This window comes from Ursus americanus, chromosome 7, assembly GCF_024610735.1.
Source record: "Ursus americanus isolate L20-20 chromosome 7, mUrsAme1.1.p, whole genome shotgun sequence".
NCBI lineage: Eukaryota > Metazoa > Chordata > Mammalia > Carnivora > Ursidae > Ursus > Ursus americanus.
Genome location: NC_142133.1, coordinates 68,076,227 through 68,103,495, shown reverse-complemented (window position 1 = coordinate 68,103,495; position 27,269 = coordinate 68,076,227). Strand labels below are relative to the sequence as shown.

The 27,269-nt window shown below is 56.1% G+C and overlaps 1 protein-coding gene across 4 annotated transcripts in view; it reads left to right on the top strand.

Moving 5' to 3' along the window:
- KLHL29 (kelch like family member 29) overlaps positions 1-26,658 on the top strand; it is a 300,737-nt gene extending 274,079 nt beyond the window's left edge. For all 4 annotated transcript variants that reach the window (XM_045813464.2, XM_087863842.1, XM_045813463.2 and 1 more), the window contains 9 exons: positions 3,193-3,331; positions 12,072-12,274; positions 12,970-13,229; positions 15,674-15,872; positions 16,017-16,199; positions 16,406-16,586; positions 21,707-21,900; positions 22,264-22,408; positions 24,471-26,658. In XM_045813464.2, coding sequence (XP_045669420.1) covers positions 3,193-3,331; positions 12,072-12,274; positions 12,970-13,229; positions 15,674-15,872; positions 16,017-16,199; positions 16,406-16,586; positions 21,707-21,900; positions 22,264-22,408; positions 24,471-24,654 — 1,688 coding nt within the window. In that variant the 3' untranslated portion in view covers positions 24,655-26,658. The remainder of the gene's footprint in view (positions 1-3,192; positions 3,332-12,071; positions 12,275-12,969; positions 13,230-15,673; positions 15,873-16,016; positions 16,200-16,405; positions 16,587-21,706; positions 21,901-22,263; positions 22,409-24,470) is intronic.
- Positions 26,659-27,269: the final 611 nt, after the last annotated feature.

Genomic DNA, 27,269 nt, shown 5'->3' with positions numbered 1-27,269 from the left:
CTGTGAAAAGGAATCCCCTGGTGAGCACTTTCATAAATTGAAAATTTTTTCCGGAACTGAGTAATCCTGCCCAGCTATTAAATCCAGATTTCCGCAAAGTGAGAGTAGAAAGCGCTTGCATTTAGATGGTGACCTGGATCTCCAAGCACCTCCCAGATCCGGCCAGAATTCCCAGGGCAGCAGGCAGCACGGCGGGGCTGGGGCTGCCAGTGTAATATTTGCTAGGACCTTGGTTGGAAGTCAGAGCTTTCAAAAACAATCAGAATGCTTTGGGCCCAGGAGGAGTGGTATTTTGTAACCACTGTGTTTTCCTGGCCCCCCGGGCATGGTTAACTCAGCAGGCATGCGGGGCTGCATCCGTCACTCACTGCAGCGTGACAGCTGACAGCCCCCAGAGCAGGTGCCTCTTGGTGCTTGAAGGGATTGAGCACCTAAAGCTGGGGCAACTTGCCCAGGGTCACATAGCCAATTAGTGGCAAAGCTGGAACGAGAACCAGGATCCAGGTCTTTGGAATTCCAGCCCAGAACTCTTTAACCCCCACATGACTTCACTCAAAAAGCTGACATCACCACCTGGCTCCTGTTTCAGGAACGAATTCAGCTGGTCACTCCTCTTGGAGCTGCTGTGTGAGCTTAGCGAGCAGGTCAGCCTTAACCCAGCCCGACCCTGTGGGCTCTCCGACCTCGCCGTAGCCCCGCCCGAGCCCCGCGCCTAGGCTGCAGGTCCCACTGCTTCGCCTCCTGCCCAGGCCCCCACCACCGCCCCCTGCACCTCTCCCTGACGCGTCCCGTAGGCCTGAACCCCAACCCCAAACTGAACTCACCACCCCCTCCCTTCCTGGCGTCTCTCCAGAAACCTGGTAGTGGTTCTCGCACCTGCCGGCCTCCACGTTCCCTCCAGCACTGAGGGCCGCAGTTTCCCAGCCTAAATCCTGTCTTTCTCTGTTCTCGTCACCATTATCACTCAGGCCTTTGTCCCTTCTCACTTAGATCATGGAGCCATCACCACCGACAATGACATCACTCCTGCCACCTGTTGAGGCCCACGGCTAACAGTTTACCATGGGCTAGCTCATTTAACTTCAAAAAAGGAGAAACTGAGGCTTCAGGGACACTTTCCCAAGGTCACACAGCTGACAGGAGGCAGAGTTGAGGTTCTCCCCCAGGCCTGGCTCTGACGCCCTGTGCTCCCCCACCTCCCACCTGGCCTCCAGCCTCCAGCCTCCACCGTTCCTCCCTGTCCCACCTCTAATGGGGTGGCCAGAGTGATTTGTCTGGCACCCAGGTCCAAGCCTGTCACTTCCCTGAACAGAATCTCTGGTTCCCTGGTGCCCACAAGACAGCTGGAGCCCCCTTGCAAGGCTCTCGCGGTCTGACCCCGTCTGCCACCCCATCTCGTCGCTTTGTTCCCTGTCTGCCCCACAGGTGCCCTCCACACCCTCCACCTAGTGCTTCAGGCCCTGCTGGTCTCCTTTTCCAGGTCTGAGCACACCCATGGGGAGCCTTCCGGAGGCCCAGCCAGCGCCCCCCCCCCCCCACGCCCTTGCAGGTGCCCTGCCGCAACTTCAGCTCAGCCGCATGTGGGGCTGGTGGTGTGCTCAGTGAGTCAGCTCTGCCAACACAACTCAGACCCCCTTCTCCCTGTCTGCCTTGGTCTGCAGCAGAACCAGAGCCCAGTATGTCCTCGCAAAGAACGGCCTGCCCGCCCTCCAAGCCCACAAGCCCCTGCCCATCCGATTTTCACCAGGCTCTGTGAATAGAGCGGGAGCCTCCAGCTTCATTTTGCGGGTGCAGAGACAGAAGCTCAGAGAGCACAGGGGCTTGTCTGAGGACATACAGGTGTCAGGGGCAGAGCTGGGCTCAGGAGGGAATCTCGACAGGCAGCCAGTATCAGCCCATGTGGACAGAGGTGACAGGTCAGGCTGGAGCAGGGCATGCTGGAGAGTAATTCCAGAACACCAGCCCAGGTGCCGCATAGACCTGGAGGGCTCAGAGTGATGGTGGGGGGCTCAGTTCTGCAGACCCCCCTCCCCCATTCACCTGCCAAAGGACATAACCCTGCCTGACAACAGTCTAGGTCATTCTGGCCGAAGAATCTGGGCCTCTGATGTCCAGCAACCAGCAACTAGAGGGCCCGGGGGGCAGGCAGGCAAGGCGAGGCTAGTGGGAGCATTGGTCATCGGAAGGCCCTAACTTTCACAAATGAGAGTTTATATCAGCAAATCAGGGTAGCTGTCAGGCTCTCCTCCTTCCCCTTTCCAAGCCTTGAGGTGGGTCTAGGAGACATCCCCAGGTTTAGAGCCCACGGGCGTGGGACACTCTGTGCCGGCCACAGGTGGCCAAGACACCAGGCAAAGGTAGGTGTGCATCGGGGTGGGAAGGCCCCAGGGGCCACTTCCTGGGACCTGCTGGGGCTGCAAGCCAGGCTTTCCCATGCTGAGGCCCCAGCTGAAGGTGGGAGTCCGGAGAGAATGACCCAAGGAAATGGGAGGAGGCACGCCCAGTCCCCGCTTCCCACCAGCCTTCCCCTACAGTGCCGGAACTGTGCAATGGACGGAAGTGCCTGCACGCCCCCATTCCACCCCCTCCTTCCTTGGGACCCCTCTCTAGGAAGCTCACCCCATGCTATGGCTTGAGTGTCTAACATAAGGGACGCTGTTTTTTCAGGTTTTGTGGTTTTTATTCCTTTGAGCCATATCCAGCCCATCTTACATCACAATGCCATGCTTTACTTGGTATCCAACACATCAGCACTCATTGGCATTTGGAGAACTCGTTCTGTAGTTTTACAACAGTTTTGAGTTGTCTGTGATACTGTATTCTCTATGTTTCCAATTGTCAGTATGGGAATCTTTTCCCCCAGCCTTTCAATTTCTGGGTTTGATAATATTTTTTTGTATTGTTTTGGTTTGGGGGGGGGGTTTGGTTTGTTTGTTTGCTTGGTATTTTTTGGTTTTGGGGGGGGTTTGCTTTCGAAAGTTGTTACTCCTTTGGTTCTGTAGCCCCTCCCAGTTGCTGCTTGTTTACGCATTGTTTGTGACTTCTTTTGACTGTCAGTGTTGAGCCAGTCTTGCCAAGAAACAGTATCAAGTATTTTCCTATTTCTCTACTTCTTGAAAGAAAACATTTTATTTAAAAAAAAAAAAACCTCTTAATGGGAACCTGGCCCTGTCTGTCTTCTCTGTTCTGCAGAAATGTTGAAGGAATTGAACCAGCAGCGCAGAGCGAAAGCGTTTACAGACCTGAAAATTGCTGTGGAAGGCAGAGAGTTTGAAGTCCACCAAAATGTTCTAGCTTCCTGCAGCTTGTATTTCAAGGACCTGATTCAAAGGTTTGCCTTCCTTCCAGCTGTGGTCGGGTCTGTTCCTTTGTAGGACGCTTTTGTGTCGCTTTTCTCCTCCCCTCTCTTGCAGGTTCCTGAAGCGTGACTCCCTGTCACAGAGCCAGTAGCCATCTCTCCTCCCCCCACCCTCCTCCCAAGTGCCCTCTCACACACAGCCTCAGAGCAGCCACGGCCCCCAGCCCACCCCATGCAGCTTTGCTGGCCACCAGGGGCCTCTGCCAGCAGTAGACAACACCCCTGCCCTGCCCCGAGGATCCCGAGTTCTCAGTGGCTCACAAGCCCTCCCTGAGATTAGGAGGACTGTGGACTCCACTTTAAGGGACCCCTGCACACTGTCCCCACTGGTTCAGCACAGGGTCCCAGGCACCACCATCTGCTGTCGATAGTGACCTTAAAGCCAGGAAAGCACATCGACCAGACATTCCCCCGCTGAGGAGCACAAGGCGCCCACGGTGCCGCTTTTCCACAGCTTGAGCCGGGGAGAAGAGACTAGTAGCCAAATCCTCACTCACGCTGCATGCCCTGATACTCGTACATGGAGCCTAAACCGGCGTTGTCTGAGCACAGACCAGGTGTGTCCTAAACACGGTCTCTCTCAGCCTTTGCTCCCTCCCCTCCGCCCTCTGCCCCGGCTATTTCTACCTGAATGAGTTTTAATGGCGCGTGAGCATCCTTTTTTTTTCCATTATGTTGATTTTTATTAATTTGTCTGCTTCATACCCTCGCAAAGCAGTCGGGGCCACCTTCTAGCTCCTTAGCGAGGGAGAGCAGCTGGGGCGGCCCAGGGTAGCGCTCCCGTCTCTCCCGTCAGCAGATTAATGCCGCTGCTCATTTTGCCCTTGCAGCCTCTCCGGGCGGACGCTGAGCCGGACTGGGCTCGGAGTGGGAGGACAGGACCTCTGCTTGCTTCCCAATGCTGTGTTTGCACTTGCCGACTAACCCCAGAGTGACTGTGTTTTGTTTCAGGATGGCACACTGGCTGGCATCTCCTTTCCAATTTGTTGTGTCCTTTCACTTAGAGCTGAGCTGCCCGGCGTGCAAGCCCCATCCAGCCGCGCTGGCCCCAGCCATGCAGGAAGGGGCAGGCTCTTTGTGACTTCCAGTCTCATGGACAGCTTGGGTCTCCCGCCCCCAGTGCTTGGGTTCTCTCTGTCCAAGCACAGGGGACAGGGGCATGAGCTCTGGGGTAAAGGGGCACGTCCAGTGGCTTCTTCAGGCCAAGGGAGGTCTTTGTGCTGCCACTCTTGGCAAATTCGGGTACTGGCAGTGACCAGCATCCTAGGGCCTTGGTCCCTGCTACAGACCAGCTGGAGAGCACAGAGCGGGCAGGATGCAGGGGCAGGTTGGTACTAAGTGATGGCCCAGCCCTGGGCTAGAAAGATGTGGGCAAGAGGAGCACAGGAGCCATTTGACTGTGTTTAGAGACCTGACATGAAAAGCCAAACTCTCCTACACAACAGAGGACACCACTTGGTGGGAACCCAAAGCAGTGAAGGCTTCTTAGGCCAAAAAAGAAGGAGGAAGAACATTCCAGGCAAGAGGTGGGTTGCCTGGAATGTTCTAGAATACAAGGAATGTTCTGGAATGTTCTAGAATACTCCAGACAAGGCATGGGTTGCCTGAAATGAAAAGTTGGGACAGAGACCATCATAAGCAGTGTGAAAGGGAAGATAGCCTTCCCAGAGATGAGTGTGAGCTGGGGTGAGATGGGCGGGCAAGCCCGACCCCTGGGCTAAGGCCCTGGGCTTGGTCTGAGGATGTGGAGGCCATCAGGAGCAGTGAGAAAGGGATGTCCACATGAAGGTGAAAGAACTATAGGATGTGCCTCAGTAGCCCTAACTGGAAATGATGGGCACTGGAGCTAAGAGGCAGTCCCTGGAAGGGAGAGGGCACCTCCCTGGGAGCTGAGAGACCTGGGTTCTACACCCGACTCTGCCACTTATCCTATGACCCCAGGCAAGTCACGTCCTGTCTTGTAGGCCTCAAGTTTTTTCATCTGTAGAACAGGAGGTTGGTTCAAATGACATCCAGGTTTCCTTCCAGTTCCAGCATCCCAGGGTGGCAGTAAGGGGATGGTCACAGCCAGTCCTGCAGAGCTTTCCCATGGGGAAGGCGGGTCCAAGGACCAGTGTCAAGGCAGAGCTGGGGGTTGAATTGAGCGTCTGGCCTGGCAGGTTTTAGTGGCTGAAGTATGCCCCAGTAGAGATGCCTACGAGGCAGCCAGAGATGATAGATCTGAACGCAGAGAGGTCTGAGGTCTGGGGAGACCCCTGAAGCATATTGGAGGGTCATTCAGGGAGGAGGAAAGGCCGAAGCTGAGCCTAGAGGCACCCCTGTGGTGAAAGGTCAAAATGTTCATTTGCAGCCATTTTAAATTTTACTTCCCTCACCTTAACCTTAGCGTACATCACCATTTCTGCCCATAGCCACAAACAGATTCCTCCTGTGGGGAGGAAAGCAGACTCTGCAGAAAGGTGATTTCCTTTCTGGGCCACGTAAAATCCTGGAGAAGTTCACTGTCTCAGTGGTCAGGGAGCAGCTGACGTTACCATGTCATTGCGGTCTGCGACCCTGGGGACAGTGTGCCGCAGCCAGGATGGCCCTGCAGGAGAGACAGGGCCCTGCCCGCTGAACCCGAAGCAGGGGCTTCCCTCTCCAGCGCTGCACTAAAGAAACAGAGGGAGGAGGGACAGTCTGTGTCTTGGTCCTTCCTTTCGTGAGGGCCTCAGTGAGCACTGTCGGGGCAGGTGACCCACTATTCTCTGCTGTCCCAGGACCCGCAGACCTGGGGGCTCAGGCTGGACTCCTGCCCACCTCCGTTCTGGGGCCGGTCATGTGCTCACCACTCCAGCCCCGGTGAGAACCCTGTCCCAGCCCCCAGCCACAGCCCAGGTGTGGACACCCTCACCTGGCACCACAGAACAGATGTGGGGAAACCAAGTCATTCGGTCCTTTTCACTCAGCAGACAAGCAGCAGCCCCTCTCACAGGAAACACTGTGATGAGATGGGTCTCTGTCCTGAGGAAGCCCACGGCCTGATGGGGGGAACCGTAAAGAAGTAGGAGCGGGAGAGCAGACTAAACACAGAAAAGGGTTTAGAGGCCCCTAGGGAGAGCGCCTGACTGTGGGAAGTGGGGAGTTCAGGGACGGCAGTGGTGTCAAGGCCCAGCACGTGATTCCGTGTGGCTGCTGGGCCAGGCGCAAGGTGGTGAGGGAGCGAATGAAGCCAGCGCAGGAGGCCGGAGCCGGCCCGCGGGGCTTTGCTTTCAGCCTGGAGGTGTCGTGGTCAGATGTGTTTTTCACAAGGATGACAGTCAGGCCGTGAGCGGGAGAGCCGGGTCTCACAGTGCCCTCTCCTGACCAGCTCAGCTGCCCAGGAGCCCTGGGGCCAGGCAGATGTCCTGCCCAGAGCCCCTGTTCGCCAGGCCCCAGGCTGACCCCCATTCGGTCCACACGCTCTGTCCTCACATGTGTGTGTACCTTTGCTGTGACTGCAACAGCCACATCTCTCGATGGTCTTCCCTTATTTCATTTCAAACTCTTGTCTTTCTCCCCTGATGGGGTCAAGACCCAGCCCACAAGGAGACTTGTAGAAATGTCTAATGTCATCCTGAAAATCCTCCCACTAGCCCTCAGAAGCAGGTACCATTAGTGTCCCCACTTTACAGATGAAGAAATTGAGGCCCAGAGGATTTTAAGTAACTAGTAGGTCTGGGACGGGAATTGAGGTCTGACCCCAAAGCTCATGCTCTTACCATCCGTTTGCTAACCCAGAGAAGAACAAAAAGGTAGTCTTTATTTGTGCATGAAGTCTACACGGAAAGAAAGTGAAACTCAGGGTTGATAGTGTGGACAGATAGGCAAGGAAAAAGGATGCAGAGTGTGTGTGCGTGTGTGCGTGTGTGTGTGTGTGTGTGCTTGTGTGTGCGTGTGTGTGTGTGCACTTGTGCGTGTGTGTGTGCACTTGTGTGTGCGTGTGTGTGCGCGCACGTGCACCCTGTGTATCTGTTGGAAACACTCGCAGACTGGCCACTGGATCTGCCCAAGAGAAGACCCAGTCCCCACCTGGAGCCGGTAGCTAGGCTGCGGCCACTTGCCCCCGTACCCAGGAGCGGGCCGTGTCCTCGGGAGTGAGGAGCACGGAGGAGCTCCAGAGGCCATCGGGAGGCACAGAGCTGTGCTGAGACCCCAGCGCTGCCCCATGAGTCCCTGTGACAACCGAGGCTGAAAGCACAGCAGCAAGAGGAGCCATGGCTTTGTCCTCGGACGGTGTGAGGGATGGGGCTGTGCCAACCCCACACCTCGCCTGCCTCCAGGCTGGAGGGGGACCCCAGCACGACTGAGGGGGCTGAGCCCGGGGCTTCAAGGAGGAAGGACAATTTGAGCAGACTAGAGCTAGGGGTGTTCTGGGCTTACAGCCTCCCAAGTCCAGAGTCACTTCTCAACCCCGCTGCGCAGGACCTCGGTCTGCCCTGGACTTTTTGGGGAGGCCATGAAGAAGTCCCTTCACTTGTCCCCAGGAGCCAAGGAGCCCTCAGAGATGGCCAGTGCCACGGGAAGTGTTGGCTACCCTCCCTGGCTAGGCGGGCTGCAGGCCCCGTCAGAGAGGACAGGTTGTCCTTTAGAGAGAGCAGTGGTGCTGCCCTCCCTGCCCACACTTCTGAACATGGCCCCCAAGCCTGGGTGTGGGAGAAAATGTCACACCCCAGAGAAGAGCTGCCCCCTCATCACACCAAACGGGACAAAGACCCGGCATTCTACCTTCCAGCCGAAACCCTCATCCCACCAAGTCTGTTGGAGCCAATGACACATTTGAACTCTATTCTCTTTTTATAGTGAATGAAAATAGATGGACACATTGATTTGTCCAAGTTGATTTTCACAAGCCCCACGTGTAGGCTGTGGGCTTCTCCCTCCATCAGTCTCTCCTGGGGAAGCGACCGGATCTACCTGATTGAGCGGCACAGATCTTGGTTGTAGGGTTGCCCAACAGACTTCACACAATAGGCAAGCCTTTGCCCTCCTTCCCTATGAAGCTGGGCGTTTAGGGGGGCGCTCTGCCCCCCTTTCCTGATAGAAGACATAAGTGTGGCTGGAAGACTAGATAATAAAAAGAGAGACTCACCTATCTCGAAGGCCAGAAGAGCAAGGCGAGGCAGACCCACCACCGCATCACCACGGGTGGGCCAGGGCTGCCTGACTGTGAAAGTCCTCAGGACCGAGTGAGGCTCGTGCTTGAGCCCTGGGGCTGGCGACATGCCTGAGCTCCTATGCATGCAGCAGGGTGGAAATCACATCAGAAGAGTGGGGTCATCCTCCTGAGCGGGTCAGGATGCCATCCATATTCCCCACCCTCTCCGTGACTGCCTCCCACCCCCCACTGCCCCATGGTTCCCCGCCCCCCCCCTGCCATTTTTCCAGATCAAACTTACAAAATGAAAGCATCTGATCACTGAGGTGCGTGAGGGGTAGATGAGGGACTAAAGTCTAGAGAAGGCAATTCCTGTCCAGGTGAGCAAATTGCGCATGGTGGGATCTCAAATGGTATAATATTGGTGATGAGGCATTCTTGGCACACGCACAGACCCAGGCCTGCCAAGCAGAGGCTGTGTCCCATACCCTGTGAGAAGGTGAGCGGGGGAGTTTTGGTCTTCTGACAGAACCCACAGGTCCTGTGTGGGCTGGGCAGCACCAGCCTGCCCCACACTCCCACCCCCAGTGTTAGGTTCATGGCCCAACCTGACAAGGCTGTCACTGCCCATTCCTGCCCTGCTCCACCTCCAAGATCATGTCAGGACCCAGACCGCCCAGCAGCTCCCAGTGCTCCTTGCTGCTAATTGGAACAGGATGCTTGGACCCCAAGAGCCAGCTTAGGACAGGGACAGAAAAGTCATCTGTGGAGGACACAGCTCCCCATCCGTGACGAGGGCCACCCATCATGGGCAGTGCCTCCCAGGGGATCCCTGCTCATAGGGAAGAGACCTAAGGATCACTGAGGCCCAGTCCCAAGACCATCCGATGGTCAGCGATGGAGAGTCACCACCAGCCTCCCTCGGCCCCACAGCCGTGTGGACACTGAACACGTGTGTGCAAATGAGCTACACGAGGCCTCACCACCTACAGATCTTGACCTCGGCCACCCAGCAAAGCCTCCATCACGTTCCCAAGTATTCCTCCATAACCAAGGGGAATGAATGGCCATTCTGCCCACAGCGTGGCATCTGGCTCCAGGGGCCTCCACCCACTTCCTGAATGTCCTTTGCCCAGCAGCCCCCAGCTTTCCCTGGGCAGCTCTCACAGGGGTCCTGAAGGAGCAGCTACAGCTGTGCACCATAGGGACAGTGGTCCTCACCAACCCTGGACAGCACCTGTGATGGTCGACACCCCATGTGCCTCCTCATGTTGTCCCTGCACTCCTTGGCCATGCAGGACCCTCTCCCGGGCCCAGACTCTGGGCAGGACAAGCATCTCCCACAAGCACAGCCACACATGTCCCATCAGACTCCACACTCAGGGCCGTGGGCTCCCCTGGCCTTCCATCTGCCTAACACCCCTCCCCACAGGGTGATGCTGGGGGTTCTCAGGGTCATGTGTCACGTGCAGTCCAGTGTGTGTGTGTGTGCATGCGCGTGTGTGTGTGTGCACAGCTGAAGTCCACCCCAGCTCTTCACTGAGCTGGGTCTCCTCTGCTGAAGAACCGTAGGTGGACGGGAAGGCCGGCCCGAGGTGGAGGCTGCAGTGGCTGGGAGGCCTTGGGAGGATGTGAACAGTCCAACTTTGGCCCCATGAGCCCTGCCCTGGCTGTGGCCCAGCAGGACCTCCACAGAGCATGAGGGCGGGAGGAGGAAAGGCCAGGCAGCAGCACGTAGGAAAGAAGGCAGAGACTGCAAAGCCAGAGTAAGAGGTTGACCAGATGGCCCCTGAGGCCTGGGGTGTTAGAATTCTGTGCTTTCAAGCGATCACATAATGAACTATTTTTACACTTAACAAAGTTACCCAGGCATGAAACTCTATCCCGACAGCAGAGGACTCGGTGTGTTAAGTCACTTGAATAGTCACACACACCCTGTATGTCTACAGGTTTGAGAGGGGCTCTGCTCAGACCCTCGGCTTAGCCAGCACTGCTCCCTCTCAGCTTTCCCTCCAAGCCTGGAGGCAGGCCCCTGCAGGCCTCGGTGACATGAGCCATTCTGTGGGGTGGGGAGCCCTGAATGAAGTCACAGCTTCCTCTGTTCCCTGCCCCATCATATTGGTGCCTTAAAAGCTGTTGGTGGCCAGACTGCAGAGAATGTTGCTCTCATGGGGACATTTCAGGTTCTGTGGGGTAAAGCAGAGTTTCCTGGGCAAGGTGTTTTCCAGCCTCTGTCACATAAACTCTCCATGGGACTTGAGACTTCATCCAGTTCAATCCTCTTGTTTTGCAGAAGAGGAGCCTGAGGGCCAGAGGGGCAAGGTGGCCCGCCTGTCGGTGGCAGGACAGGGGCACGCAGGTCCTCTAGCTCCCCGCCCACACAGGAGTCAGCCTCTCTCGGGGGTTGTAGCTACTGGACACCTCACACCCCCTCTGCCAGTCACAGGGGCGCCCAAGGGACCAGTCACGAGAGTCTTGCCCCTGGCCGCCTCAGGGGTGGAGAGATGGCAGAGTTCATGGCCCAGCCTCGGGCAGGACCAGGCTCCGTGCAGGAAGCAGGACTGGTCAGAGTGGCCGAGATGGGGTGCCAAGCCAATCACCTCTGAAAAACCTGCCTCCTGACTCTTAACGCTCTGGGTGTCTTTCCTCCTGGTCACGTCTGTATCGGTGTGATTTTTGCTTCATCTTATCTGTTTCCTTCCAGGTCCAGCTTTAGGGCGCGGCTGCCAGGCCTTAGGAGCCTTTGCAATGGTTTCGTATTTCTGTAGACACCAGATATGAACATATTTATATATTTGTGTCCCTCCCCTGCTCCCCCCCAGTTCACAAGCCCGATGCACACTCTACACGCAGGCCACTCTGACCTCTGACCCCGTGTTCCATGTGGCAGGAGGGCCCCGCCCCGGGCCAGGTCCCAGGTCATGGCTGCTGGCTGTCTGTGGCGGAAGTCCTTGGTTGTTCCCCTTCCCCTACCCCCAGCTCTAACCATTCTGTCCGTCTATCTCGTCTCGTCCTCAGTTTCAAAGCAATGTCATGAAGGGCTTCCTTTCCATGCCTAAAAGGAAACAATATGTTTTTGGAAGTCGGTGGGGTTGGAGTCAGGGCTCCGGGGCAGCTTGGGGTGATCGAGGGGCATCTCCGGATTGGCTGTGTTCGCAGCCGGTTGGGAGCCTCAGTCACACTGGCGGCTCCCCCCTTGGAGGCAGCCGGGCCCCCGGGGCCGGGGCCGGGCCCTGCTGGCCGTGTGCGGCTGAGACGCGGGAGCCGGCAGCAGGGCGGGACCGTATTGTTTCCCTTTGAGGCCAGTCCTGGTCCTCGTCCCCATCCACAGCTCATGCTTTTTGATTTGCATCTTTTTTTGCATGGACATGCCAAGTAGTGATAAGCAGGGTTTTCTGTTCTGCTGGGCGTCTCTGCTCAGACTCTTCTCTTTCAGATCCTGTGTCAGGCCGTTAGGTTCAGGTGTGTCATTGCTGTGTCCCTTGAGTCCTAAAATGAAGGGCGTGACCGAGGCGTGCAGGGAGATCTAGCCCTGTGAGGAGGCGGCGCCGTGGCCGCAGGGTGGCAGGTAAGGGACACCCTGCTCTCTGTGCCTAGGTCGGTGCAAGACGGCGGCCAGGGCGGCCGAGAGAAGCTGGAGCTCGTCCTGTCCAACCTGCAGGCTGACGTCCTCGAGCTGCTGCTGGAGTTTGTCTACACGGGCTCCCTGGTCATCGACTCGGCCAACGCCAAGACGCTGCTGGAGGCGGCCAGCAGGTTCCAGTTCCACACCTTCTGCAAAGTCTGCGTGTCCTTCCTCGGTGAGTCCGGGGCCACGGCGCGTGGGTGGCCTGGAGGGAATAGCGCGGATGGGCCCAAAGCTTGGAGACAGCCAGGACTTAGACGGGAAAGGCTGTGTGGACGCCTCCGGGTGCCGCTGGATCTCACGAGGCGGTTTGAAGATGAAAATTCGGGTGACCGTATGCACTGGCACAGACCTGGACACGTCCAGGCTAGAATAACCATCAGCCAGACCTCAGGAGAGCCGGCTAGACTGTGGCCAGGCCTCGAGGCCAGGGTGGGTGAGGCTGAGGCCCGTGGGAGGTGGCGGGTGGGTGTATGAGGGTGTCATTGCTGGTGCGATCTGGAAGGGGGAGGCTGTCACCGTTACAGAAGACGCTGTCAGTCTCCACATGACCCTTGCCCCCAGCCCACGCCCGGGCCCTGAGGCCCACAGCCGTGAGGAGGCCCCCGCACTGACACTCCGTACCGCATGCTCTCAGTCCTTCTGCCGGGACCTGCGGGAGCAGAGGGAGGCCCGGGGAGGCAGCATGAGACGGGGCAGAGGGAAACCCAGAGGGTACATCCACAGCTCCAGTGGTCTGTGGGGACCCCGGATGCTGGAGGCAGGTCACAAGGACATGGGCTCAAAGAGGGATCCAGAGTGTCAGGCAGTAGGAAAGATGGCCACCCTTCCAGGGCCCTGTGGTCAGTGGTCCTGTGCTCTTGCCCCCAGAGAAGCAGCTGACGGCCAGCAACTGCCTGGGGGTACTGGCCATGGCTGAGGCCATGCAGTGCGGCGAGCTCTACCACATGGCCAAGGCCTTCGCGCTGCAGATCTTCCCTGAGGTGGCGGCCCAGGAGGAGATCCTCAGCATCTCCAAGGATGACTTCATCGCCTACATCTCCAATGACAGCCTCAACACCAAGGCCGAGGAGCTCGTATATGAGACTGTCATCAAGTGGATCAAGAAGGACCCCGTGTCCCGTGCACAGGTAGCCCCCCACCCCACCCACCCCTGCTCCCTGGGTCTGGGGCCCCGTGCAGGAATGGCGTCTGGAGCAAGGATGAACGGAGGTGGAGGAGACAGGACTGCCTGGTCTGACCGTCAGTGGGAACATATAGGAGCCAGTAGGCCTGGGCAGAGGGAAGCCGGAACTACTCCTGTGGGCCGCAGAGAGGTGAAGGGAGGGATGAGAAGTCAGTCACCAGAGTGTCCCAAGGGCTGGCATTCCACCTGAAGGAGACTCAGGCCAGCCAGAGGCCGCAAGGCCTGCAGAGAGAAGTGGGTGCCTTGGGGTTCCCATGAGCTCAGAGCCGGCCGGAGGAGCCCGACCCATACTCTGCTTTATTGAGATGGTGGGGACCACCTGGACCGAATGGAAACCGTGCTGGAGATGGGAAACCACTGCACACGTCATAGGAGGGAAGGCCAGTCCCTCAGAGGGGACAGCTGGAGAAATCAGAGCCAGAATCCAGGGCAGAAGGAAAGGAGGGCAGGGTCCCCAGGAGGGGCATCCGAGTCACCGGAAATCAGTCACACCCCAGCGGGATCTCTGGGGCAGAAAGTACTGGTGGAAGGCTTGGCCCAGAATGGAACTGCCTTGATTCTAATATGTGCGGGGCCCCCAGGAGTTAGTGCAGACACAGGTAGCTCTCAGGAGAGCTCAGAATCCACCTGGAAAGCAGCGAAGGGGAGACTAGAGTCAGGGAGGCCAGGGCCCAGAACACCCGGAGGCAGCCGAGAGGCAAATGACAAGGGTACTTCATTGCATGGGGAGCAAGAAGGGGCACAAGGGAGGGAGGGGGATGGGCCAGGCGCTGGGATCAGCAGTGTGGGGCTCTCTACCCTGGCCCAGCCACTGAGCCCAAGAGAAGAGGGTCCTCTGATCAGATGGGGAGGAGGCAGTCAGGTTGGGCAGCTGTAATGGTGACTACCATCCACCATAGCCGCCAAATCTGTGTCTCTGGCCCAGACCTTGTCTTCGATTGTCTACTGCACACCTGTGGCCAAGGTCCCCCAAGCCGCTCTAATTCATACACCCCCAAAGCTACACATCTGTGTTCCTTCCTTCAGTCTGCCCGTTACCCGAAACAGAAGCCTAGATGCCTCCCATCCCTGCCACGTCCATTGGGCCGTGCGCTGCTGTCACTTTGCCTCCTTATTGCCTCCTCGAAGGGCCGACTTTCCCTCCCCATTCAGGCCCCTAATCTCACCAGCATTGCTGAGGTGGTCTCCCGAGTGGTTGCCCTGCCTTCTGTCTTCTCCACTCCAAATTCATTCCCACCCTGCAGCCCGAGCTAGCAGTCTTCCTAAAGAACACATTCGATCGTGTCATTTCTTTGTTTAAAGCCTCTCGTGAGCGCTGTCACACACCCTGTGGGAAACACCACGCCAGCCCTGGCAGGCAAGGCACGGGGCAGTCAGGCTGTGGTCTCCTTCACCTCCCCAGTGTCATTTCCCCTGTCCACCTCACCCCCCAACAAAGACCTTTTGCACCCAACAAGAATAAGCTCCAAAGAATTCCCCAGCTGCTCCCTTTCTCCTTCACACTCCGATGTCTCCGCATGTGCTTCAGGCTTCCTCCCTCCTCTCCTCCTGAGGCCTGGAGAAATCTGCAGTCCTTCCGTACCCAGCTCAGACGGCATGTACTCCAGGAAGCCTCCTGTCCTGCACCCCCAAAACTCCTAACCAGACTCCTCCTCGGGGCCCTACTAGCACCTTCTACTAATGGATCCTCCCCCACCTGCCATTTTACTGCGTGCATGTGACGCTCAGAGACTGGGGCTTACAGGTCTCACTGACGTTCCCACAGTTAGGAATGTCACCGACCATTTGTTGCATGAGACCAAAGCCGAGTGGCGAGCGAAGAGTTTGCCAGGCAGGAGGGGATTCAAGTCAGTTCATGAAAAGCCTTCAGTGCAGGTGAGAGGGTCCAGGTGCCAGTCTGAGGCCGTGGGATGCCACCCAAGGGCGTTGTAGGTATTGGGGAGACGTGGGCTGACGGGTGTGACTTGCAGGCCTCGTGGTCACTATCGGCCTCCCTGGGCCCTCCCACCTGTTCCTGACTTCCTGCCCCACATACACCTTGTCAGGGCTCAGGACTCTCATTTCCATCCCCCCACAGCCTAGGGTGAAGCCGAGGCCCAGGACCTGGGAGGAGGCAGGAATGAGGTGCCAGAGACAGGTGGATGGTTCGCCCCAGGGTCAGGTGCGGCACACCCAACCTCCCCCATTCCTCGCCTCTGGCTGAGGGGAGCCCCCACTATCACTGTCTAGGCCGGGGTGAGCCGTGTCTACACTCGCAAGCCAAATGCGGACTGGAGTTGCCCGTGTCGTGCAGCACCACACCCGTCCTCCCTTTCTCGTCAGTACCACCGGCCAGACGTGGCTCCGTCTGCATAATCCCATCTACCCTGTGTCTCCCTGACCCCGCAGTACGCCGCGGAGCTCCTGGCCGTGGTCCGCCTCCCCTTCATCCACCCCAGCTATCTGCTCAACGTGGTGGACAACGAGGAACTGATCAAGTCGTCAGAAGCGTGTCGGGACCTGGTCAACGAAGCCAAACGCTACCACATGCTGCCCCACGCCCGCCAGGAGATGCAGACGCCCCGAACCCGGCCCCGCCTCTCAGCAGGTATTGAGGGCCGGGCCCCGAGCTCCCCAAATGCAGGTGCCATGGTGTCGGCCGACTCTGGGCAGTCCCCCCAGCGAGAGGCACTGGCACGGAGGCCGACAGTGTGGGGCTGTGTCCGACGGCTGGACATCTGTGCCCCCGCAGGTGTGGCAGAGGTCATCGTCTTGGTTGGGGGCCGGCAGATGGTGGGGATGACGCAGCGCTCCCTGGTGGCCGTCACCTGCTGGAACCCGCAGAACAACAAGTGGTACCCCCTGGCCTCGCTGCCTTTCTACGACCGAGAGTTCTTCAGCGTAGTGAGTGCCGGGGACAACATCTACCTCTCAGGTGAGGCCCCTCGGGGCGGGACTGGGGACTGGGCACAGACTTCCTAGGGACTCCTCTTCCCACACCAGGGCTAAGGAAAGCCAAGGCCCAGAAAGGTCCACTTTGCAGGTGAAACCTTCTCTTCCTGCCCCTGGGGCTGGGCCGGTGCGGCCGTGGGCCCTTCCTTACTCCCCGCCTGCTCTCTGGACCTCCCGTACCGCCTACAGGTGGCATGGAATCGGGGGTGACGCTGGCTGATGTCTGGTGCTACATGTCCCTGCTCGATAACTGGAACCTTGTCTCCAGAATGACGGTCCCCCGCTGTCGGCACAACAGCCTCGTCTACGACGGGAAGATTTACACCCTCGGGGGACTTGGCGTGGCAGGCAACGTGGACCACGTGGAGAGGTAATGAAGTCACGTCACAAAAGCTAATAGCATGTTGCTCCTCCCACCCAGCCCCAACCCAGCTGAGGCCAAGCCGAGACAGGACATTTGTAAGGCGGTAGTTGCAGGCTCTTCAAACACAGCAAAGAGTGAGGACTGAGGATGGGGAGAGGGCAGCAGGAAGGATGAGAGCTGCCCCACCCCTGAGGTGGGGCACTCTTGTCCCATTCATTGGTCAGACAAGCTGGGGGCATGAGACCCACTGTGGGCTTGGCTGGCCTGACCAGGCAATTAGGAGGCGCCCTGGGACTGGAATTCCCAGCCCAGAGACTTGCGGGGGCTGTAGGGCAAGTCTGCAACTGATGGCCCAGATGGGTGTCACATCCCTGACTGTGCCTCCACGTCCCTACCGAGCTTGAAGGCTCCACACCGGGGAGCCCCTTCCTCCCTCTTGCAACACGGGGAATGGTCACTGCATGCAGGTCTGGCCAACCATCTGGAATTCTCCAGAAGCGGAAACAAAGCCATGGGCTGGAGAACCGTGTGCGTGAGCCTGCCCTCTGCTGGAAGTCCCAGGTTGGCTTCCTCGCTGAGGCCCATTGACAACTGGCCACACAGAGTGTAGGGATCGGGCATAGGCAGGAGGGGCACAGGCTGAGGCGGGCACTTCTCAGGGTGCAAATACTCCATCTTTCCCTTTGAACTGGAGACCATTCTTGCCCAGAACGGACACCTGGGGGAGGAGCCATGGAAAGAACTCAGGAAGGCTCGTGAGTCAGCAGCAAAAGCTGGGGAGGCCTCAGAGTAGTCCCGCTTTTGGAGAAACTCGTGCCCCCAAGAGCGGCAAGTTAGGCTGAGCTGGCCCCAAGTCCCAACCTGGGAGGCCACAGCTAAGATCACCAGAGCCCTTTCTCCACGTCCTCGCCTCCTGCTTGCCCACCGCCCTTGGCCCACGTCATCAGCTGTCACGGAAAGCACATCTTCCCGTGTGACAGCATTTTGCCTGTGGACCCACACGTACCCCTCAATTTGTATTTTTCCCTCAGTGGCTAATTGGACACTTGACAAATGTTACAGCAAAGATAGTTTCAGAGTGAGACAAGCTCTGGATGTTCACTGTGGGCTTTTAACTCCCCCAAGTGGAGCCCAGAGATGGCTCAGTAACGACATTTAATTGTCATATTGATTTGGAGTTAATGGGGAATCCCTGTGTGATTATGAGGATATTAACACTGCTGCTGAGCCTGGGTCAGCCCTGATGCCGACAGCCTTCCGTGGGGCCCACTGCACGGCTCTCACGTCCCAGGGCTTCCAGAAGCACCAGCTTCCAGCCGTTTGTCATCCAATAATAAACACATGAAAAAGGAGATGTTTTCTATGTAGGAGTAAACTGAGCTAGATCTGTCATCCTGTCTTGCTTTTGTCAGCTATTTTTAATCTGCTAAGATGCTGATTACTCATTTTGCAAACTTATACTTGTTGATAAATACAGGGATTTGTTCGAGGATCAAATGCACCAAGAGGGGAGACAAGCTCCGCTCCCCTTCGGCTTGGGATCAATTCTCCAAGGCCCGGTAGCAGCCTCTACTGGCCTTCCCTGGGGGGCTGGGCCTTTGTTCCAGTAAGAAATATCAGCTAGGGCACTGTGTGAGCAAGACCACCCCGGGAACCTCAATAGATGGGGGAGCCATCCAGGACAACAAGGTGCCCTAAGCCCTTCCTCAGCCCTCTGGCACCTGGCGGCTGTCCTTGCAGGGACAGAACTCAGACCCGAAGACCTCTGGGTGGTGTGCACACAGGTGGGGTGGAGGATGCAGGTAGAGGGGACGCCCACTGCTTCCCGAGGAACATAGCTAGAGCCCCTTTGGGCAAGTAAATTCTGTGCCACATGGTGGCAATGATGAGAATTCAGGGTGACAAGAAGGTCAGTGTAATGGGGACAGACACGAGGGTGCTTTGTTCCCCAGGAAGCACTAATGGAACAAATTGCTCTTACATTGATAATGAATGAGATATATGGTACATTATAATTATATTACATTACTGTATTACAGGAATAGAGCAAGATTATATAATTATAGATTAAAACAACAGTGCAATAGACAAACCTGTATTATATCATTATATAAATAACTGGGTCTAATACTTCATAGCAATATATTGCACGAGCTGTGGTTACCGGATAAATGATAGCAGAGTGCCTCACTCCACAGGGTCATTTGCATGTCATTAGCATATCCTTCTCAAGCAGGAGGCTGACAGATTGAGCTGACGGAGGGCTTGTGGCTTGGCAATCAGCCACCTGGAATAACAAGCTCTCGGGAAATTCGCATTTGGCGGAATGTGCCATTATACCGAGAAAGCCTGAAGACTAACAGCCACATAATCTTCCACTGTCACCCAGCTCCTTCTGCAGGAGCTCTTTGGATCCCTGCCATATTGGCTTAAAAAACAGATACCTGAACTTCTGACACTGTCCAAAAAGACACTTATTCCATTGCCTATTAGCCACATATCATTCGTCTGGGGCTTAATTGAATCAGCCCCTGCTGCCCTGTAAGGTACTTCAGCCTCTTCTCAAATCCTGAGTCTTCGCAGGCACAGAGCTGGGCATCTCACCACTGTCCCCTCATCCCTGTCTCAGAGCCTGGGGCACCGGCTGGGAGAGGCCATCTTCGGGATCACTAAGCCGTGACCTTGTTATGCCTCGTGCCCCAAGGAGCCTCATGGGAAAAAGCGGGCCCCACGTGCTTCCCAGGAAAGGAGTGCTGGCAAAAACCCAGCCCACAGTGGAGGCTCCCTCGGGTCCAGAACAGGTGAACAAGCCATGTGGTGAGCAGGAGATGGGCCACCAAGTGGAAGGTCCAGAGTGAGTGCTGGTGAGAGCAGCCCCGCAGGAACAATTGACCGGGACACTGAGAACGGAGACCCAAAAGCTGCCCAGGGCGACCTCAGATATCACAATTTCTTGGCCAGTCTGCTTGATCCCAAGTCTGCCCCTCTCAGCTGCTTCCTGTTGTCACTTTTGTCCCCGCTTTGTCTGGTACTCACATTCCATCACCTCTCTATGCTCTTACTTTGTCCTGCAATACATACACCGCAGATCTGTTCAATCCTGTGACTCTGCCCCTTCTCCGTGCCTACCTCCAGGGGGCTGAACGCTGGTGGAGAAAATCCCACCATCTTGTAGATTGGCCCCACTACAGACTGAAGCCCTCCGACGTCTACGGGGCCCTTCATGCTGCAGGGCCCTTGTCCACAGTTTCGCCTGCTGTCAAGAGCACGTGTTCCTCATCTCCTCCTCCCCCAGCAAGGCTCTTATCCTATGGATGCCAATATCCTGCCAATGCTGCCTCCTGCTTCACAGATCAGGTGGCTCCATTCGTCAAGAACTCTCTCCTCTCCCTGCCATCACTCCTGCGTATGAACTGACCCTCACGCCATCCTGTCCTCCTCTCTCCTGCCCGCATGGACACCACTTCCCTCTCCACTCTGGATCCAGCCTACATCCCCCCCCCCCAAGAGCCTCCCTTTATCAGCTCTCCTCTCTCTTTCATCTGTATTTAATCTTTTCTTATCCATTTGGGCTCCTTCCTACCAGCGTGTAAACACAAGTAAACTTGTCCCCCTAAAATTAAAACAAAACCACGGTGTGCTGGAGCTCGTTCATACTGGCTCCTGAGAGTACCTTCAGGAACTCTGCAAGCCTGTTGTTAGTTACAGGTATTAGTAAAAATTAAATCCTACAAACTTAGAACTAAATAAATTATATTAAAAACGAAGATAATCCATACTCAAAACTCATCACTACCTTTTTTTTTTTTTTTTTTTTACTCTATTCTGTGCTATCTATGCTCTGGAGGCCAGACGTGTCTGCTATGTATATGGTGGGGATACTGTCACTATGCTGCCGTGCGTCTCTTCCCAGTGCCACGTTCAGCCATGTTCCATTGGTAGCTTGAAATCAGCCGAGAGGATTCACATCACAGAAATCAGCAAGTGCTACATAGCAGGACTTTTTCCCTGGGGAGCTTGTTTCTAAACATTTATCAGCATGCCACCAATGAAAGCCCTCTCTTAGTTCCATATGCCTTTCTAGGTTCCACCTTCTCTGCCCCTTTTCCCAGCTAAGCTTCGCCCCAGAGAAATTTCTACCTGTCGTGGCCACTGCCTTCCTTCCATTCACTCCTCAATACACAAATAGCTCTGCACCTCCCATTCCACTTAAAGTACCCTTGACAAGCCCTCCAGGAACCTGTTTGGGGCTTCTTGACCTCTCACCACATCCCCCACCCACGGAGCTGTCTTCCAAGGACCCCCTCAGCTCCCCTCTTAAAGGCCGGCATTTCGCCCAGTGTCCTCAGCCTTATTCTTGTCCACACGCTGCATGTGAACTCCCTTCAGTTGCCGGCTCTGTGCCAGTGATCCCAGAGCTGAATACGAACGCTGCCTGCCACCAACTCTCCCCCTCACATCCCCAGCTCGTTACCCACAGGTGCTTTAAACTCCCCGTGAATAAAACTGAAATCATCTCTTTCCTCCAAACTCCCCAACCTCAATTCCCTGTCCCCTGAGTAGTGCCTCCTCCCGCCAATTTCCCACGCCTGAGACCCTGAGTCATCCTAGGTAACTGCCTGCCTTAGTGACAATATCAGTTAACGACTGAACCCCATCCGTTCACCTTGCCTTCTGTTCCCACTTCCTCTTGTCCTTCCCTGGTCCAGCCCCCCGTTTCCCGTTTCCAGCCCAGAGCCTGGCTGTACAGGAGATGTTCAGTGCGGCACTGTTGGGCAAAGGGTACAAGGAGCTGGATAGAGAAGGATGAAGGGGCCTAGAAGCTGGGAAGCCCTGTGTGAGCAAAGCAATGGAGACAAGAATCTGCATAGAGGTCGAGACAGGCAGAAAGAGCCCACGGAGGTTCAGGAGGAAGGCTGAGAGGGCCAGTTTGGGCCAGATCCTAGGTGACCTTGGGTGACCCATTCCAAGTGCCCCCCGCTGTGTGTGATCTTGGGCTATGCCAGTGATGCCAAGGGCAGGAAGCAGAGGTTGGTGCCCCCCAACGTCTGCTGCCTTGGTCGTCATCCCTGCCCTGCACAAGGCCCACTGTTGACGTTGGGCTCTTTTTTCTCCTCTCTCGACAGGTACGACACCATTACCAACCAATGGGAGGCTGTGGCCCCTCTACCCAAGGCCGTGCACTCCGCAGCAGCCACGGTGTGTGGCGGCAAGATCTACGTGTTTGGTGGCGTGAACGAGGCAGGCAGAGCTGCGGGGGTCCTACAGTCTTACGTTCCACAGACCAACACATGGAGCTTTATCGAGTCCCCGATGATTGGTGAGCACCAGCTCTCCGCTCAGCCTGGGGCCAGGGCAGCATCCCCTCCTCATTGTTTGCCTTGTGTCAGCATCCCAAGCCCAGAGGGCCAGCTAAGCCCAGTGGCTCTGCAGACCCAAGTCCGGGGGCTGGGGGGGGCAAGCCCCCAGGCCAGGCAGAGCCGCAGACCCCACAGCGGGACGAAGGGCCCGCTCGTCCGCATGCCAGGTGCCTCCTGACCCCGGGCCTTGTCCTCGGGTTAACCGGTGACATTGGAGGTCCTGCCAGAGTCCGTCCTCCGGAGGGCCCACTGGCGAAGGAAAGGGTGGGGAGGGGGCGGCCCGGAAGACAGGCTCTGACCTGCTCGCCCTGCTCTCCTCACAGACAACAAGTACGCTCCGGCCGTCACCCTCAATGGCTTCGTTTTCATCCTGGGTGGGGCGTATGCCAGAGCTACCACCATCTACGACCCCGAGAAAGGGAACATTAAGGCAGGCCCGAACATGAATCACTCTCGCCAGTTCTGCAGGTGAGGGCCGCGGTCGTTCAGCTCGGGCTGGGAAGGAGGAGGGCAGGGAGGGAAAGACGACAGGAGAGGTTTGAGCACGATCACGATAATGACCAGAGCCATTCCCAGCGCCAGAGCAGCCCCCTGCCCAAGCACAGGTGTGGACACGAGGGCCAGGGCAGAATGGGAAGGGCCCAGGGGCAGCCCGTGGCCCACAAGCCTGACTCTGTGGCTTCAGCTGACCCATCTCCAAGCCAGGAATGGAGGGCTTCATACAGGCACCCAGGTGCTTCTCTGGGGATAGGTGACGGTGGTGCTGTGAGGACAGCTCTCCCCCAGGACCACCTGCCCCCTCACAAAGGGGAGGTAGTGCCAGGCCGTGTCTGTGCAAGACCCTACATGGGACAAGTGTCTTTTCAAGGGATGTTCTGACCACCTGATCCAGGGAGCGGTACAAGGCACAGCTGCCTCGGAGTCTCAAAGCTGACGGGGCAGAAACACACGCAGACCAGCCACCACGGGAAGAGAGGGGTAGAGGTCAGGGTGTGGCTTGGTTCCCAGTCTGCCTGGCCCTGTGGCCCAGAAAAATGAACCACCTTGGGCAGTGAGACAGCAGACCTTGCTCTTCTAGCCCCATCCCTTCCCAGACTAAGAGGATTAAGGAAATAAGAAGGGGTCCCAGAAACCCCATTTTCAATATGTGTATAGCAGATCTTTCCTGAAGACATCTTGCGCCCACGCAGAGGTAATCACCAAGTCCTCAGTCCGAGCACCCACTGTCGGTGCAGCAAAGCTAGAAAAGCTGTAACGTACTACTAAGCTGTCCTATGACCTTGGACGAGCAACTTCCACTCTCTGGGGCACTTCTCCTATTGATGAAGCAGGCAGTTGGACTAGATACCCACTAAGTTCCTATTAGCGTGAAGCTTCTACAATTCTTGGGCCTTATACTCCAAATAGTGGCAGTGTGCAAGCCACTCGGACTACACTGTCCGCAATAAAGACAGCTGGAGATTGAGCACCAATCTCAAGGACTTCCGTGCCTCATCGGAGACTAAAAGTGGGCACAGAAAGACTTCCTGCCTGTGAGGAGCTGTAAGCTGGGTCTTGCAAGACAAGCAGGGGAAAGATGTGCCACCCAGGGAGCAATCTGAGGGCCCCAGGTGGCATGCAACAGCAGGGGAGGAGGCTGGAAACTTCAGGTAAGCTGTCTAGACCGCCACGTTCCATTCCAGGCTCAGAATTTCAGAAAGAGGTGGGCGACTTTGCAAGGGTATTTGCTCAGTGGCAGGGGCCAGTCAAGAAGACGGGGCTGTTAGCTGACAGGAGGGAGAAACTGGGGCGGGACGCGTGGATCTGGCAGTGCGTGGGACGGGGCAGCTGAGATGCAGGGAGACAGGAAGAGCAGACAGGCGCAGGACGTGGTGCTCTGGCCATGGCAACAGCTGACTGAGACAACAGGACCGAGCCCGGGGCGCATGGGACGGAAGGCGTCCTGGGCTGCCATGGTAACAGCCCTGCCGAGAGGCCGCCGGGCCCTGGCAGTCACGAGCGGGCAGCGGCACCAGGTCACTTGTGCTCAGCCGTCACAGCAGGGAGCCTGGAGTCTGAGCGCCTGGGCAAGGGTGAATGTCCCCATCAGGAAGTCCGTGTTCAGTTATGATGTAGCTCCTTAAGGTCCTGTCCGCCACCATCCTTGCGAGCCGTGTTCTCTGCCCGATCGGAGCGGTAAGAAGCCTCCATATGGGCAACACGACATGATGCTCCATGAACGGATTCGAGCGCCCACACACGAGGCCGTTCCCCCGCCATCTCTCGGCGGTGCGGCAGGCCCTGGGATGCCCAGTCTGCAGTGTCCCCCACAGCGCCAGGGGCGGTAGACACATGGCATCCCGACGGGCCCTAGAGGAGAGGTGTTCTTCTTAAACCAGCTTGGGTTACAGGACGGAGGAAAGCAGTGAGGGCCCCTAGGCCTTCTGCAAAGGGGGAGAGGCAGCTTGCCCCGGGACAGGGTATTAAGAATCCGCCTCCAGGCCCAAGGTGGAAGTGAAGTGGCTAATTCTGTCCCCGCTTCCCCTGACAGCGCTGTGGTGCTTGACGGCAAGATTTATGCCACCGGAGGCATTGTCAGCAGTGAGGGGCCTGCCCTGGGCAACATGGAAGCCTACGAGCCCACGACCAACACGTGGACCCTACTACCCCACATGCCCTGCCCCGTTTTCAGACACGGCTGCGTCGTGATAAAGAAATATATTCAAAGCGGCTGACGTCAGCAGGAAGCCCACGATGAGACTGGACAAGCCTGGTGAGGCAGCCGCTACTCACAATGATGGATGTTCAGCAACACCAGTAAGAGGCTGATAGACACAATCAAGGGAATCACTGCGCTAAACATTTTGAATACTCTCTACATTGAATGTAGAAAATCATCCTCGCCTTTGGGGGAAACGGGGGCATAGCGCTCCAAGCGGCAGGAACCACAACCATCCGAGCAGCCGGGCCTGGGGGCTCCTGCAAAGGCACTTGCTCTGAATGGAGGCGCTCGCTCTGCCCGGTGCAATAGAGTTTCACATATTTTTCAACTGGGAGAGAGAAGCTGATTTTTCCTTCCTGCAGAGCAAGCTTGATCCCTAAGCAACCATAGATCAGTTATCCTATGACAATACTAGGTGTCAGGCTCTCTTGGAATAAGATCAAAGTGTCCTTATCACTTTGATTCCTACTTTCGTTTTTAACCAATCTACACTTTTCAGTGGCCGAGAGAAGCAAAGGGACAATACTGTGTGCGGCACAAGGCCCAGGAGGCTCCTGGTCCCCCCGGGCCAAAGAGAGATCCAGCCACCCGTGCCGAGCCAGACGTGGCTGGAGCGACCGTGCAGGGGCAGCCAAGGCCGTGCAGGGACAGCTGGGAGAACCTTTGTCCTTCACAGGTTTTTCTACCGTGTTTTTGCTGGAGAAGGACAGGTGACTGTGCTAGCTTTCTCTTGTCCGATATGAATTATTTAGATTTCCAAGGCATTTTCTTGATAAACAAAAAGGCTATTTTTAAGTACTGAGAGAAGGAGGAGGCCATGAGAGGATATGCGGGAATTCCCAAAGCTCTTTGTAGGTAGGGCCAGAGTGGGGCATTTGCTCTAATTTTTTCTATGTGCAGAATAGAGGATCTCTCCTGGGTGGGGGTGAGGGCCCCCATTTTATTTTTTAAAAAATGTAACTCCTGGACAGCCCCATGAAGAGCTGTGCCTCGTGGAGGTGTCAAAGAAGATTCTGTTCTAGGAGACCAGTTCTGGCTCATGACACCAGTCCGGCTCCCTCCATGAGGTAAAGCTGAGGACCCAGGCCGGGTGGGAAGGGAAGGAGGGAGGGAGGGAGAAATAAATGTCTACAAAGCACAGGAGACTATTTTTGATATTTATAGCTATATATTAAGGCACCTGCCACAAGAGCTCTCAGGATGGGGACAGCCTTCGTAGAGGAGCCACGACAGCCAAGGCCTGGGGGGGCATGAGCAGAATCACTCTTCCTGTAGCGTATTAACCAGAGAAAGGGAAGCCAAGAGGGAGGTCACACCGTGGCTCATGACAGAAAGGCCTTCCTGCCAGTCCTCAGACCCTCAAACCTCACGCGGTGATCAGTTTCCATTCCAGGGCAAGAAGAGAGCCGCCGCCACTGCGCTGTTTAGTTGAAGTTGGTACCAAATACGCATTCGCCATTTTTCTATCCGGGAAGTCAACTTGCCGTCATTTCATGATAAAAACCATTTCTAAGGAGAAAAGGACAGGACATGCTTTCCATCTTTCGGTATTCGATGACACGAAATTCCAATTCTACTGTCGGGCATCGACTTCTAGCACTGCAAGTGTGGCCCCCACTTGGACAAGATACCGAGCTTCGTTATGCAGTTTTTAATATTATTTATTCTTTTAAAAAGTAATAAGCACAAAACTACATACATTGTATGTCATTTAAAGTATTTATGTCAAACAGGGTGCAAGTGTGAACCCAAGGACTGGAGCACAAATTTCTAACTGCCTGGGGCAGGGCCGATGTTAGCGCTGGTGAGCGTCTGCCTCCAAAGGAGGTGTTAGCGGTCAGCAAGACTCAACACAGATGACATTGCAATTCCGTTTCTCCTCATTTATCACACTGGAGCAAAACTGGCTATTTCTGTGAATGATATAAAACAGGGTTCTCTGTAATGGTATTGTACATAGTATATGTTTATTGTTAAGTTCTTGTTATATTATAATAAATATATTTATAGATCTAGACTCAGAAGCCAATGGAATGCCTTTGTGTGCCACCATCCTTCCTGGCCGCAGTGATGAGCAGCCCCATGGAGGCCCGCCCCTGCTCTCACGCATCAGCCGTCTGGGCTTGAGTACAGACTTTAGTGCAGACCTTGATGATGAGAAAGGACACGACTCCGTAGCGAGGGAACATACAGACCGACTTTGCTCTACGAAGGATATCCACACAAGGCTTCCCTGGGTACCAGGTAGGATTGCTCACTCTCTTGCAGGGAAAGAAGTTTAAATTTAACAGGGTAGTAGGAGAAGGGAGATTCACCAGCATTTCATCCATGTGAAGAGCCCCATGCCCTCAGTCCCCAAATCTCACTAAGACGTAGCATCTTCTTGCAAGAAAACCTGTGAAGAAGGTGCATCGGAAAAGGTGGGAGTGGGAGTTCTTCAGAGAACTCGGCTGAAGCCTATGATGGTTGACCAGACACTTGCCAAATAAATATCAGCAATGCTATCTTCAGAAACACCAGTCCCAGAGGAAAGGATGGAGAATGGGTAGAAGATTACAATCATGAAGAGCTGAAATTATCACCTATTATAAAAAACCAAGCAATAGTTTTGTTAGCTCCTTCCTTCTC